This window comes from Octopus sinensis, linkage group LG12 (genome assembly GCF_006345805.1).
Source record: "Octopus sinensis linkage group LG12, ASM634580v1, whole genome shotgun sequence".
Lineage (NCBI taxonomy): Eukaryota > Metazoa > Mollusca > Cephalopoda > Octopoda > Octopodidae > Octopus > Octopus sinensis.
The window spans coordinates 49,622,641-49,638,502 of record NC_043008.1 but is presented as its reverse complement, the minus strand read 5'-3'; the positions used below and the strand labels follow the sequence as shown (position 1 = coordinate 49,638,502).

Genomic DNA, 15,862 nt, shown 5'->3' with positions numbered 1-15,862 from the left:
CTGTCCTGCAACTAAAAACATTGGTGTTTCTGAGGAGAAGTGACATGAGCCCAGCTAGCTTTGAGGAACAGAAACCATTTATAGCAGTGGTAGGAAAGGGACCCTATATCAATGAAACAGGCACTGGAGAATGTCCATGAGGGACTATATTCCAATCATGTGAGCAGCCTTTGTTGGAACATGGTCTAGGACAGTGCTGCCAACCTGAAGCCCACAGGCCACGTGCAGCCTGCAAGACTTATCTTGTGGCCCACTTCATACTTTCTTGAAATAGCTTTATTTAAACAAACATTTAAAAAATTTTATCAAAAATAAAGATTTTAATGAAAAGTAAAAAAAGATACTGCTTTTGCAACGATAATATTTCCTGTTGAATCAACAATAATTCATTCATTATTGTAATAATAGCATGAGAAAGCAAAATGCTTTCAATTCTGTCAGTATACGGGCAGCCCTCAAAAAAACTTTCTGTGATTAAAGTGGCCCACAATATAATTCGAGTTAGCCAGGCCTGGTCCTAGATATCTCCATTAGCAGCAACAGCATTGTCCCTGGTGCTCTAGAGTGGACTGCATCTGAGTTTTATAAGAGTGCCAATAATTATTTGGGAGTTGAAATATTTTCAGACCTGGAGAGAGAAGATACCTAGGACTGCTTTTTGTCAGGAGAGATCTTCAGTGCAAGTTAGGCCTAACATTTGACACAATCATAAGCGCTTTATTTAAATGCCATTCATATTTAAGTGGGGTGAGGTTGGATATATGCTTGTGCTTTTTTGTTGTCACAAGAAACGAAATTAGCATCTCTCCCTTGGAGGAGGTGTTCAAGATCTCTGTTCATGGGGTCAGTGCTGGTTCAGTAAGTGGTGTCTTAGACTGTGGGTGGATTTCACTGGGTCAGAAAAGGTTTGAGAAGAATGAAGGTGGGGGGGGGGTCATTTTTGTCGAATGTGACAGCAAATAGGTCATTGCAGTATGGAAGGAACAAATTAGGGAGACATTATCAAACTATTGGGTATACCAAAAGTGAAGGACAGAAAGAGCACCATCAACACATACCATAAAAAATAGGGATCTAATAGGAAGCTACCAATCCAAGAGACACGAGATGGTTGGACCCATAGGCTGGCTATTTCAGCAGACACAGTGAAAGGCTTTATTGAGAACTCCAATGAAAGCAACCTTGCTTTCATTAGATTCCTCTGAGGTGAAAGTCTACTGATGAGGAACATAAAATAGGTCACCAGTGGATTTAGCTTTATGGAAGATGTATTGGTGGTCATTAAGTGCAGAGAGAGAGAAAGTATTTGGGAAGGTTGCTGTTTGTGACTGTCTTTATAACCCTCGAGATATTAGAAGTATATGTGTGGCAGGGTCAGAAGGGTTGCCCCTCTTGGGGATAGAATATGTGGAGTGTTTCCATATGCAAATTGGGAAAGTCTAATAAGGAGTGGGTGTGATATATATATCTGGAGACTTATCAAATGTGCACAGTGTGCAATAATTGGTTGAAGAATAAGCAGTGGAGAAAAAGAAGAGCTATAAGGCTGGAGATCATTTTGGTAAGGCCCCAGAAGGATCAGTTGTAGTTTGGGAAGTAAGAAAGGCTGACTATTCTGCAGTGCTCAGAGGCACCTTACATGACTCAGTAGTCTTGCAAGAATCACCCAGATTTGGGTGATGGCCGAATATCTTGTAGGCCTGAACACTTGCAACATAGCAATGAACAAGCCATTTGTATGTGAAGACTTGGAGCATCGAGATTTTATTGTTCATGATGTTGAGGAAGACAATGACAAAGCAGACAATTGGTGGTTTAAAGAGTTTGAGAGACTTGTAGGGAAAGTCAATGCATTTGAAAGGAAGAGAGAGAGAGACTTGGTTGAGAGCAACTGGAAGTCCTTGTTGGCAATATCCAGGAGAGAGAGAGAGAGAGAGGTGTAGGCAACAGGAAAAGTATTTTCTACACCTGTGCCGGTGGCACATAAAAAGCACCATCCGTATGTGATCGATGCCAGTGCCACCTTGACTGGCTTCTGTGTCGGTGGCACGTAAAAACCACCAACCGATCATGGCCGTTGCCAACCTCTCCTGGCACGTAAAAAGCACCCACTACACTCATGGAGTGGTTGGCGTTAGGAAGGGCATCCAGCTGTAGAAACACTGCCAGATCAGACTGGAGCCTGGCTTCCCAGATCCCGGTCGAACCATCGAACCCATGCTGGCATGGAAAACGGACGCTAAACGATGATGATGATGTAGAGGTATTCCATTTCAAGGTAAAGATTGAGTAAAGAGGGTGTACCCTGGAGAGCAGAAATGAACTAAATGAGTGAGAATTTTGTCAAAGAGTAGAATAGAATGTGAGGTTTACATATTGATGTGTGGCGCCTAGGGTGGGTCAGTCTGAAGGTTAGCAGGGAATAAAATTGTCATCACCTAATGAGTTCCGTTTGGGCTTAATTTACATTACACTAACAAATTAGATTCTTACACATATATACACACTCACATCCACACATATGCACAAACAAATACTTATAAAAATCCACAAATATATAAATATGCACAAAAAATATACTCGTATATTTTAATATCCAAATCCGTGTGTGTGTGCGCACACACCTTACAACTACACACACACATCATAAAAACCATATCTGATCACAGTATTTGAACTAAAACTTATCTTCTGGTCTTTCTTTTATTACATCTCTGGAACAAAAGTCCACATAGTGGACGGTTGGACATGCTTACAAAGATCGAAAAACAACACAGCACACATGACTTTTGGAAATTTTTCTTTACAAACTCAGAATTAAGGAAGCACGGAATAAACTACCCGTATCAGATGTTAGCTGTCAAGACACTACATCTTTCAAAATTCCCATGCTTCCTGAAATTCATCAATAGCACGCTTGAGGCTCCTCACCTTTTCTTAAGGACTTCAGCACTGTTCACCTGTCCATATTCTATGAACTGTTCCTGCACATTTGGCTAATTTTGAGGAATTGTACTGTACCTGAGCACTGTATACAATAAGTTCAGTATTATTATTATTATTATTATGAAGGCAAACTGGCAGAATAGTTAGCATGCTGGACGAAATGCATAGCAGTATTTTGCCTGTTGCTATGTTCCGAATTCAAATTCCGCCGAGGTCAATATATTAAGTACCAGCAAAACACTAGGGTAGGGAAGTGGGGGGGAGGGCGATGTAATCAACTAGTCTCCTCACCTCCAAATTTCAGGCCTTGTGCCTTTAGTAGAAAGGATTATTATTATTATAGCACCAAACTGGACAAAATGCTGAGTGGTATTTCACTCATCGCTATATTCAGAGTTCAAATTCCACTGAGGTTGACTTTGCCTTTCATCCTTTTGGGGTCAATAAATTAAGTACCAGTTGAGTACTGACAGAGGGGGGGTGTAATCAACTAAACTGGTTTCAAATTTATGTCAAAACATAACTCCACAGTTATGTCAAATACATGAAAGCAGTTATGTCAAATACATGAAAGCAGTTATGTCAAATACATGAAAGCAGTTATGTCAAATACATGAAAGCAGTTATGTCAAATACATGAAAGCAGTTATGTCAAATACATGAAAGCAGTTATGTCAAAACAACTGCTTTCATGAATGGAACCGATCTGTCTGTCAGCCGAGTTCATAGTGAAGACTGCCCTGCCACCTTCCTTTAGTTGGGCAGGTAAGGTAGTTTTCCTTTACCTGGTAGCAGTGACAAAAGAGGTTGCCTGGTGGACGAGGCTGAAAGGTTAGAGGACAGAGACATTCCTCTTTCGTAGAGCCCTCATTGACTTTTCCAGGCTCACAGTATAGGCCTTGAGTTAAAGAAGAGGAACTGAAGAGATCACTAGGCCTTAGTGTACAAGGAGATCTTTCAGAGAAGGGTTCCTTGATTATCCCTAAAGATCATCCTGTATAAAGGGTTTCTTTTTTTTACTGTTGTATACTATGCTCCCCTTCTTTGTTTTATTGTATGCAGTGTATACTTTCTATGCTATATATTACAAAATTTTATATAGAGTTACCCAAGGCTTCGCACCCACAAAGCCAAGCCTTGTGGACAGCTTGTTAGACGTTATATGATAGTGATGGCCGACAACTACATTATATATATATATATATATATCTTACTTGTCTCAGTCATTTGACCATGGCCATGCTGCAGCACCACCTTTAGTCGAATAAATCGACACCAGGTCTTATTCTTTGTAAGCCTTGTACTTATCCTACCGGTCTCTTGTCAAACTGCTAAGTTATAAGGACATAAACACACCATCATTTGTCATTTCATTATATGTAAACCAACACTTTATGTGTAGTTTCCTCCTCATCCTTCCCCCCGGTGGCAATTAAAAGAAATCGTTATTCACATTATTAATTATACCAAGTTGAAGGCCAGATCTTAGTGTAGCATCATAATTGCTTCTACGGTCATGGCAACCCAATAGATTAGATCACAAAGTTATTACATAATCAATATTATGAAAGTGCTGGATATTGCACCTGTATTGGATAATACTACATCATTAGTTAAAAATAAAGATCATACAGGGTGCAACAGAAAACCTTCCATATTTTTTTTTACAGTCATTAGTTTGGATCAGGGAGGTTTTTTTTGCCACACCTTGTATAATTAGCTAGCAGTTAATTGGCCTGGTGTCGCTTACCAACACACTCCACCATGCAGACCTACTGCCACTCGACTGCTTTTTCTCGTTAATATTACAATTCCTGCTCTACACAGCAAACTGACCTTGTAGAAATTTCACCACTCAGATCATAGAAATCAGGTGCAGGGCTGGCTGTGCGGTAAGCAGTTTGCTTCCCAACTACATGGTTCCAGGTTCACTCCCACTGCACAGTACCTAGGGAAAGTGCCTTCTACTATAGCCTCAGGCCAACCTAAGACTTGTGAGGGGATTTGGTAGAAACTGAAAGAAGCCCTTCGTGCATGCATGCAGGTGTGATCACTGCTTGACAACAAGTGTTGGTGTGTTTATGTCCCTGTAACTTAGTTATTCTAGTGGTCTTTTGCCAAACTGCTATCAGGCTTTTAAAAAAAAAAAAAAAAAAAAAAAAGGCTGGGGTCAATTCCATTGACAAAAAATTGAAAGCAGTGCCCCAGCATGGCCACAGTCTAATGACTGAAACTAGTAAAATCTCACAGAAATCCTACCTCTGTCCATCTGGTAGCTACTCTACCCTGTCACTAGGCCCTGCACTAACCTCTATACCCAAACCTCTTTCTCTGTAATGTCACCCCAATGGAACTCCCTTCTTTGTAATTGTTGACCTACAGTTTATCACAATAAAACATCAACCACAAAAGCAATACTGGTCACAAAGAGCTGACAGGAGCCACTGCGCAACCCCCTTCTGCTAGATCAAGCTGCAATAAAAAAAGAGAGAAAAATATGACTAAAAATGAAGATTGTTGTCAGCTCTTACTAGTTCTTCACACACACACACACACAGCTCAAATGCATTTATATGCTCTACTGTTCTCCAGACTATAATTAGATTATCAGCCAACACAATGTAACATTGAAATAATACACTTAAAAAAAGCAGCAATTCACATATATTGGCTGTGCTGCAGAGAAGTTGCTTCCCAACCACAGGAGTTTAAGTTTAGCTCTAGTGAATGGCATCTTGGGAAAGGTGTCTTCTATTACAGCAACAGGCTGAACAAAGCCTTATGAATCAATTTGGTCAGCGGAAACCGAAAGAAGCATATAGTGCTCGTGTGTGTCTAGTTTTAATGTCCCATGATGGTTGTAAATGTACATAACCGTCACATAACGATGAAGAAATATTGGATTGGTGCATAATTACTGCAGGCTTTTTGGGGGGTTTTCTTCAAATTTTATTCAACAAAAACAAAAACATTTTTAAATGATTATTCCGGAGCATATTCACCATTTACTTCAATTACTGCTTTCTGTTTGCTTGGCAGACGATCAGACCATCATTTAAAGATGTTTTGTTAAATATACTGTTGTGTCTGGAGAGAGTTATTTTCTTTTTGTGCCTTACAATGTAACACTCACCGGTAAAATTTCCACTTATTTCATATTTTTATTCTCCTAAAATTTTCGTTTCGTCTTGCAACCTTTTCAATAGTCTTGACTCTCAGAGTGTGTTACATTATAAGGCACAAAAAGAAAATGACTCACCAGACACAACAGAATATGCTTCAACATACGAAGTCATATAAAGAATCTTGCAAACCAATTCCAAAAACGAAATATTGTTAAATATTGTTATTGGGCAATCTTTCGTCTCTAGTAGACCTTTCCGTCGATTTCCGTAAAAAAATTTTTTTTTTTTTACATATGGGCTTGCGGGAACTTTTGAAGTAATGAGAGCGAAAGAGACTAAGAGAAAGCGATTGCATGACGAGGGAAATTCTTTTGAAGTTACCGTGCATGGGAAGCATTGATGTACATGTGTGTGTGTGTTTGATGGGGTGTGGGAGACAGACAGTATGTTGTGTAAGTGAAGTGCTTCTGTTAGTGTGTGTGAAGAGACAGAGTAATGTGTGAAAGAAAGAGATAACTGAAATTTTTTACTCGGTGTATGTGTATGTACATTACTTCAAAAGTTCCCGCAAGCCCATATGTAAAAAAAAAAATTTTTACGGAAATCGACGGAAAGGTCTACTAGAGACGGAAGATCGCCTTGTTATTGTTTTTGTTGAATAAAATTTGAAAAAAAAAAAAAAGCCGCAATAATTATGCACCAACCCAATACTACTTTACTGGGAAACAGGCGAGGTTTGGTGGGAGGAAGAGCAAATTCCGTCCGACTCATGCAAGCATGGCAGAGTGAGTGTTAAATGCTGGTGGTGACGATGATGCGTTAAGCCTATTGCTTCTGTGCTATGTTTACTTAACAACAATAAAAGTGTAGCCTTACTCACTTTCACACATGTGAAGTATATATTTATTTCTTTTGATGAGCATATTTACTATTCAATAATCGATACTTAACCACCTGGTTTAATGCTAACACCTTGATAACGGCTACATTTAGCTGAGTCCACACTGTGGCAAGCAACTTCCTCCCCACCCAGCAACCAAGGAGGTTCTAAAAAGTTATAAACGTCACTTTCCCAAAATAATAATAATAATAATAATAATTTCATGACTAATCAAAAGGTCATGGTTAAATTCGCATTTGCAGCCGTTGTCTGAAAGCTGTAGTGTCGATCAAGGTGAAGGTCACCAAGGTCATAACCGTCAATGGCTCCGTTACGACCGCCATTGTTATAAATATCAGCGCAACGAAAGTTGTTAAATGACTGCATATGTTAGCTTTTTAACTAATATTGGGAACCTCTACGTGGCTTCGCATCCTGCTAGGAATTTAACAGCCTCATCTTTCAAATCATACTACAGTTTTAAGAAAAATTAAAAAACCCATTAGGTAAAATGGTCGTAGATTTCCCTCTTAAATTAAAAAAAAAAAAAAAAAAAAAAAAACGGATGGTCACGCCAGGAAAGCTTCGATGAAACGTCTACTTCGTCGAGGTTGGCCTGAGATTAAACAACTTCACCAAACATGAAATTTGCTAATCAGCCAAGGTGAAGGTCGCACCATTTATCAGGATATTTTGCCGATTCACATGCAGACCATGATTAGAATAATTTATGATAATTAATCACCCTGTTGGATATCGATACCTCCCGACTATATTTAGAATATAAGGGACAGCCACGCACACATTGATAATGAAAAACTACATTATAATCAAACGGGAATCGAAACCAGTTCGCAGGTTTGCTTGTCCAAGAACTTTGTAGTCATTCTACAAAATTAGGGAAAAGAGTTTCTCACAAACCTCTTACAGACAGCAATGTAATGAGGAACACTATTTCGTCCCTTGGGTAGTTAGAAATAGCAGCCAAGTCTTCCTTAAATCAAACAAGTATATCACAAAAAAGAGAGATGGATATAGGTTTGAAAATAAAAGGTGGTCACATTTGGAACACCTTTAACAATACGTGTCTTGCGGTAGCTAAACTACAATCTCGGATTTAAATAGAAAAATTATATAAGGGACAGCAAAAGCTATTTAATATATACAGAATTTAGTGACATTCAGACAGATTTCTTTTACTTGGAAACAGGAGAGGGTTGGTGACCGAGAGCATTTGGGTGTAGAAAAATCTGCTTCACTCGACCCACTAAATATAGCATTTAATCTTTTAGGTTGGAATTTCTGATAATAGGACCTATCAGAGGCTGAAGAATAATAGCAACAAGCTAAACATATGTAAGTATACAATCCATTAACATAGCGAAACAGCGAAGGAGCCTTTCCGTGAATGGCCACCCTCTCAGAAACAGCAGCCAAATCTTTCAAAATCAAATTTTAAAAACTTTTATGGTGTATCACAAAAGTTCAGATGGTCACGGCTGGAATGATTGACTGAATTAAGGTAGATCTAGGGGCTACAGCTCTAACTGCCAGTTTTCAATAACGAAAGCATTCTTGTAGAATAGAGTCGGAAATAATCTAGTGCGCCAAAATCCGCAATTTCTTCGGATCTGTGTATTTTAAGCACCATAAATTACGAATCTGCATTGAAAAAAAAAAATGATGATGGTTGCTTTCCATTCCTCCCCACTCCCTACAAATCTTCAAGTAAAAACTGAAAATAACACCAAAAGGAAAGGCATCAGTTTGCCTGTCCAAAGCACTTTTCACAAGTTTAGCCTAAATGTCCATACTAGTTTTCAGACTTAAGAAAAGCCTTTGCTTTTCACGTTCTGAGTAATATCAAGCTTTCCTTCGGTAAGTCCCAAGTCAATCGGGCGATTGAAAAGAAATTGAGAATGTGTACCATATGATGCATGAACCCCTGGGAAATACGTCCTGTGTGTCACATCTAATACACAGGACAGGTAATGGGTTAAAAGCCGATCCGAAGAAATTCCACACTTTCATTTTTCCAAGGAACTAAATTTCCGGCGCCGTTGTATAGGATTTCCTCTGCATATCAGAGCCAATTAGCAGCTTAGACACGCTGCAAAACACAAACGTGACTTACAAGTACATGAACAGAAGTGGCTTATATATAATTGACATAGCAACTGCACCTGTTGAATAAGGAGTGACAAATTGCTTGATATTAAGTGAATAATTTCGAAATTAAAATTTTTAAGAGCAATAACACACACTTAGACATAGACAAGCTCGCGCGTGCGTGCGTATATATATAGGAAGAGTATAATTGTGGTAGTAATTTACTCAATGTTAGCCCAATGATCAAAACCATTCCAGTCGTGACCAGCTCATTTGTTCTATGTCTAGAAATATATAATTCAAGGTGTCCTCACATGTTTTCAAGGCAGAAGAGATTGTGTATTTTTTAATTTTTTATTATACAGCAGCCTGCGGGATCACTTAAAAAGGATTCCGCGTTGTCATATGATCAAGGTGTGTTTCGAATGTACTTAATATAGAGAGGTCATGAGGTAGATAAACAAGGTAAACTCGAGACACATTTACATGGAACACAAAACATACCAATTACAGAATAAAGAAGAAGAAAAATAACACAGAAGAATTCTGTGAAGTTTTATCTCAGTAGCTTCTCCATTTATTTGGTAATTGAAGGCTTGCAATTATATAGATGTCTATCTTTTGGAAAGTCTTTCAAAACTTTTTCCAAAGCTTCCTTCGTTCCACTTCAAGCTATCGATATATTTGATGTTTAACATTGTTTAAAACCAATAAATGCAATTTTTTTTTTAAGTTGTGGTAAGTAACTTGCTTACCAACCACATGGTTCCGGGTTCAGTTCCATTGAGTGGTACATTGAGCAAGTGTCTTCTACTATAGCCGACCAAAGCCTTGTGAGTGGATTTGGTAGACGGAAACTGAAAGAAGCCCATCATATATAATATATGTATACGTTTGTCCCCAACATCGCTTGACAACTGATACTGGTTTACGTCCCCGTAACTTAGCGGTTCGGCAAGAGACCGATAGAATAAGTACTAGGCTTTCAAAGAATAAGTCCTGGAGTCGATTTGCTCGACTAAAGGCGGTGCTCCAGCATAGCCGCAGTCAAATGACTGAAACAAAAATTGTGCATTAACCCCGAATTTTAAGATAAGCATTAACAATGGTGGGGAACAGATACAGACATATATAGGACAGGCTTGTTTCAGTTTCCGTCTACCAAATTCAGTCACAAGGCTTTGGTTAGCTTGAGGCTATAGTTGAAGACACTTGCCCAAGATATCCCAGATCTCTAGAGGAAGGAAAAGGACAAGATTTTCTTTTCCTTAACCGTTTTGGTCCCTACAATATTTGATATGATTTTTAGAAAGCATATCGTGCGACGTAAGGGAGATTTGGCTGCAGTTTTTAGCAAATGTAATGACCTCATAGAGACTTCCTTGTTTCTAAGTGGGTACTTTACGTGAGGGCTTTTAAAATTACAAATAATCTTATTTAAAAAAGCAAAATAGAGGAAGTGAAAGTAAAACAAAAGCAAAAGAATAACGAAACAAAAACGAACTGTCAAGTGTGTGATATGGTAGCTATGCACAGTGTGTGTGTGTCTGAGTGAGAGAGAGAAAGGGAGGGGGAGAAAATGTAAGTGCTGGTGTACGTGACAATGTGTCTATATGTGTGCGTTAGTTGGTGTGCAAGAAAGAATGTATGCGCATTCACTGATGTGTGTGTGTGAGAGAGAGAGAGAGAGGGGGGGAGAGAAAGAGAGAGAGGGGGGAGAGAAAGAGAGAGAGGGGGGAGAGAAAGAGAGAGAGGGGGGAGAGAAAGAGAGAGGGAGGGGGCGCCTGATGGTTTTGTGGAAGAGGGCGGGTAGAACGAGTGTGTATGTGAGTGAGCAAGCATTCGTTAGTGTGTGTGTGAGTGAGTGAGTGAGTGCATTAATTGGTATGTGCGCAACAGAGAGCTATTTGTCGGCACTTATCAGATTATTCTGGTAAGCTATCTGAAATGTCTATGAATGCGAGTCGGTATGTTTACTAATGTTATTTCCTCGATTACAAACAGGAAGAGAAAGTAAACAGATTCTTAAAAAGACTTTCATATATAAATTTGCACCAAAAACTGATGCCTTATATATATATTTCATTCAGCAGAGGCAACACAGTGTCTCAAGGGCCAAAAGTTTCGTGCTTTGGCATTTATCAAACGCTAACGCAAGAAACTCTCAGCCCTTCTATCATTATTATTTCTGCTAAATATTAATAAAAATATACATATACTCATATTTTGAGTTCTATTTCTCTTGTCTGCATCACTATGCATGTACATTACGTGTGTGTGTGTTATATACAGGACGTCACCAACTGTGTAAACAACATGAAATACGAAAACGAGTTAAATATGCAAACAACGAAAGGAAAAAAATGGGAAAAATGAGAAGTAAACAGAGAAACGACCCTTCATCAGTTGTCGGCTGTCTGTCTACACATTTCGAGCATTCAATATATATCTACAAGAACTCAAAATATACCGCGGAAGTTGATATGATTGTATGGTGTATATGGCTGTTGTAATTATATCGGTGGCGTACGTGATGTCATCGAAAAGAGGCGCACCTTAATTTTTCTTTTTTCACTCAAGTACCCCTTCATTACATCCGTGTTGGTGTAGCCCGTGTGAAGAAAACAGATTGTAAAATAGTTGGATACCGTAATCCAGACATGTATAAATTGCTATTAATTAAGTTTGGAAGACAAAACTTCAAGAGTTTAGTAAATCGCAAGATGCATAATTGAAAAGTTGAATGCGATTGCTTTACAACTAGTTTTTACAAATCTTGCCTACCCTGGTTAGGGAATCCCTGTAGTAGAAAGTATAAAATTCTCTTCTATATTTTACACTAATATTAATAACCCATTTGAGGATTATCTGTAATTAAAACAAGCAACACTAGTCAGATATGATAAAGCAAAAAATATAATTGAAGACTACACTAGATAATAATTATGCGACAGATTTAAAAGTAAATCTAGAAAATTCTAGACCCATATGTAACTTTACACTTAAAAATTGTTATCGACTTGGTGCATTGATCTCTTCAACACACACACTGAGACCAAGTCCGAATGCTTAGATTATGAGTGGATTCCGCGGTTTATCGCCACCACCTGCTGGACCAGATGTGGTATTTAGCGGAATCCACGCATAATCTAAGCATTCGGACTTGGTCTGAATATCTGTGTGTGAGTGGAAGAAATCAATGCGCCAAGTTGATAACAATTTTTAAGAGTCAAGTTACATAAAGGGTCTAGAATTTTCGTACAGCACTTAAACTAAAAAATTTTTTAAAAGTGCTAGGAACGAAACTCTGGGCCCTCGAGTCACTTCTAGTGCTGTATAGATTAGATAACACGCTTTCATTGGAATATATCTGATACGACATTTGAACGCAAGATCCTCAGGACCAGGCATGAGCAGGCATTACTAAAGACAATTTTTTCGCTCGACGTGCCAGTTTTGCAGATGACTGCTCTATACTATCCTCACCATCACAGTAGTAGCTATGGGTTTTAGCTTAAAGTTAGCCATTATTGAGTGGATATATATATATATATATATATATATAATCATTGCCGCTCCAGCCATGACCACGCCAATTTTTTCAAATTATATTTAGCGTTCTTCCATTACAACCGAAGAAAATTTGGCTGCTATTTCTTGCAGGCCAAGCGACTGCATAGACACTTCGTCGCTAGCTCGTGATAGTTGCAGTTTAGTCCCTCCAGATCACTAACTAGTATCGAGTAGTTAATTCAATAAGGAATATTTCAACGAGGACTACTATATTCCCCTACCTGCCCACCCAAAAATAGTAATACTCGGAAATACTGACCTTTGAATAAGGAACGAAAGCGAATACTTTTAAACAAAACTGAGAACAAAAAGAATAAATAATTGCCGCACGAGCACACCTTAGGAGCAAGATCTAATTAACATATGTGTGTGAAGGTGTGTATCTTAATGTTTAGGATTTTTTTTTTCCAATTTGCAAAAGTAATAGCGACTGGTAAATATTCTGCCCAGTAATAGTACACCTCAATGCTGTATACGGCAAGTCCATCCCCACCCCCGAAATTGATGGCCCTGGGTCAAAATTTGAAACTTATTATTTTGAGTCCAGTTTCCGCCGAGGACAATTTTTTTTTTTCTTTCTCCTGGAGTGGTTGATAAAATAAAGAACCACGTTTCAAAACTGTTGGCTTTTTACCAAAAATCAAACAGAATTATTCCATTCCAAAGAAGGATGCAATGCAGTACATGTCTAGTACATTTTTTTTATCGACCCCAGAAAGAATGAAAAAGTAAAAGTTGACTTCGACGACGATTTGAACTAAGAATGCAAAGTCTCGTAAATATATAGGATTTTTGTCGGACTCTGCAAACTTGCTTTAAATCCAATACTTTGTACAAAAGGAAAATAAGGACATTGACCTTAAAGCGCTAAAACAGATTTTTTTTTAGTGAGCAATAGAGCAAAACAAAATGAAATTAGCGAATAGAAAAGTTTTGATTTTATTTTTCTATCTTCTTTAAGTTGGTAATATAGAATAGCGACATTAGAGTGTCCAGGCGGTTAAATGCTGTCGTAACTTTCACCAACATCCTGTACCACACTAACCAAACATATGACAATTATAATATTTGATAATTGCAGGAGTTTTTTTTTTTTTTAGATAACAAAATAATAAAGTAGGTAATATTTGGCGTTTGGTCCGAATGGTGACACAAATTTTTCTAAGGCGACTAACATAGATTAAAATGCGAGGTATGCGTAAACGTGAAAATTAATCGCCCAAATAAAGCCTTCAATACATACATGCATATTGTATAGACACCATCAAGTTTCATTCATTGGAAGAAGAAAAAATAGGACAAAGCTATGCACATGTAATTAAGCATAACGATATCATTGTGCGTGTTTACACACACACTAGACTCTCGATGAGAAATTATTATTATTGTTAACAATAATGAACAAAACTTACCGGCAGCCTCGAAGACTTCTGCATCAACCTGGTCAGTGAGGAGACACAGAAGACCAGCGTAACCTTTGCCTTTCACATTTTTCACTAATTCTTGGTGTGGGATGGCTTCGTCAGAATCCCAGAAATCGATTTCGACTCCTTTCTCTCGAAACAAATCGATCCCTACAGGTGGAATTCTCCGTGTTATGTACACCTTGTTAGCCATGGTCCTTCTTTCTGATGAGTCTTCTTGCCTCTTTGAAGTCGCTTCTTTCGGCCTTTCTCAGATTCAACCTTCACCTTCTGTTGTCAGCAAGGATGAAATGATGAACGATAAAGAAAAAAAAAAGAGAGAGAATGATGATAGAGGTTAAGAGACAAGCAACACCACTCTAAACAAAAACTAGCAGACCGACCAGTTCCAACGGATTAGACAACAGGTGCCTCTTGTTTTTGTCCGAGTGGTGTGCAAGGCTGAAAGTCAGGAGCTTAAATGGATCTCCTTCCGAACGGTTGCTATAAATATAATATATTTATGTATGCAATCTATTGATAAATTTACATTGCATAGAACTGCTTCTTACCCATACCACTCCTCCTTCCTGCTATTTCTCGTGGTTCTTGTCTCCTCCCACAAGATTTCCTCCTACTACACACTGTTTCCGAGTCGACTTTTTCTTTTCTTTCACTCCAAAATGTCAATATGTGCGTATGTGCACGTACAGTGTTTACGGTTTTATTGCAATCAAAATTACTTAAAAATACCCAAACTCACACACACAGTAAATATATACAGAAGAAATTTAATTTTTAAAAATGCATTAATTAAACAATGGGGAAAGGAACTGCGGTTTTTATATTAAACCCTGGTCTATATTACCGATTCTTTTCTTATTGTAACTGGTTTATTATTAATAATTCAATGATACATTCAGTTTCTTTTTCATTCTGTAGATACATAGAGTAGCATTGTATCGCATAAATATATAAATAATTCTTATAAATACGTACATGTAACGTTCGATCTCTCGGCGCGTGTAGCTATTTCTGTTTACAACGAAGCAGACAGATCACCTCAACCAACCGGCAAACCTGTGGTCGTTTAGTGTCCTTGACATTTTGAAGGTCGTTTAATTTAGCATATTTAACATTGAGGAAATAACACACCTTAAAACCTTTGTTAAATTATAATTTTCTTTTTCTTACCATAAATCATTTTTTCCGCTCTTTATTATTTTTTTTCTATTTCATTTCGATAAGAAATTTTGATAATACATTTTTTTCCAGAATATTTACCCCTAATTTTAATTTAACATTGGGGATTTAATGTTAAATTCCAAACCCCCAAAGTATGTTTAAAACAAAACCTGGTCATACATTGTCATCAGATATAACATTAATTTATATTAGTAATTAAAAAACTAAAAGCAAACATGCAATGATTTCATACAAATTACTAAGGAGAAAAGATAATAAAATTGCGTAGTGGCTTTCATGCCACTCTATCGCAAACATATGTGAATTGGCTACAACTAGGAATCGAAACCTGTTCGCCAAAGTAGATACAGAGATTATTTAATGGTGGATGAAGAGAAGGAAACTTTTGTACATTTTATACATCACCCTCACACCAATCCACCAAACACATAAAACCCGGTGATCCGGATTTCGAACCGCCGGTTATCTTACCGCTTAGACTCCGCTGCACATAGAAGTAGTTCTTATGATTGGTTCTCAGCGAGGTAAGAAATCTCAAGTTTCAAAACAAGCTTGTTGCAAATGTGACGTTTATTCTGGCTTAAACTTTATATCTGACGTTTGAGGATGTGGTATGAAAC

General features: G+C 38.0%; 1 protein-coding gene and 1 long non-coding RNA gene across 2 annotated transcripts in view; both read right to left on the bottom strand.

The window, feature by feature from the left end:
* The window catches only part of LOC118765626, a 22,343-nt gene extending 15,306 nt beyond the window's left edge, over positions 1-7,037 (bottom strand). Inside the window, exon 1 of the long non-coding RNA XR_005001488.1 lies at positions 7,026-7,037. This is a non-coding gene — a long non-coding RNA (uncharacterized LOC118765626). The remainder of the gene's footprint in view (positions 1-7,025) is intronic.
* The window catches only part of LOC115218137 (glyoxylate reductase/hydroxypyruvate reductase), a 32,999-nt gene extending 17,840 nt beyond the window's left edge, over positions 1-15,159 (bottom strand). Inside the window, exons 1-2 of the mRNA XM_029787935.2 lie at positions 15,036-15,159; positions 14,046-14,327 (exon numbers count right to left, since the gene is read on the bottom strand). Coding sequence (XP_029643795.1) covers positions 14,046-14,250 — 205 coding nt within the window. The 5' untranslated portion in view covers positions 14,251-14,327; positions 15,036-15,159. The remainder of the gene's footprint in view (positions 1-14,045; positions 14,328-15,035) is intronic.
* Between the last annotated feature and the right edge of the window lie 703 nt (positions 15,160-15,862).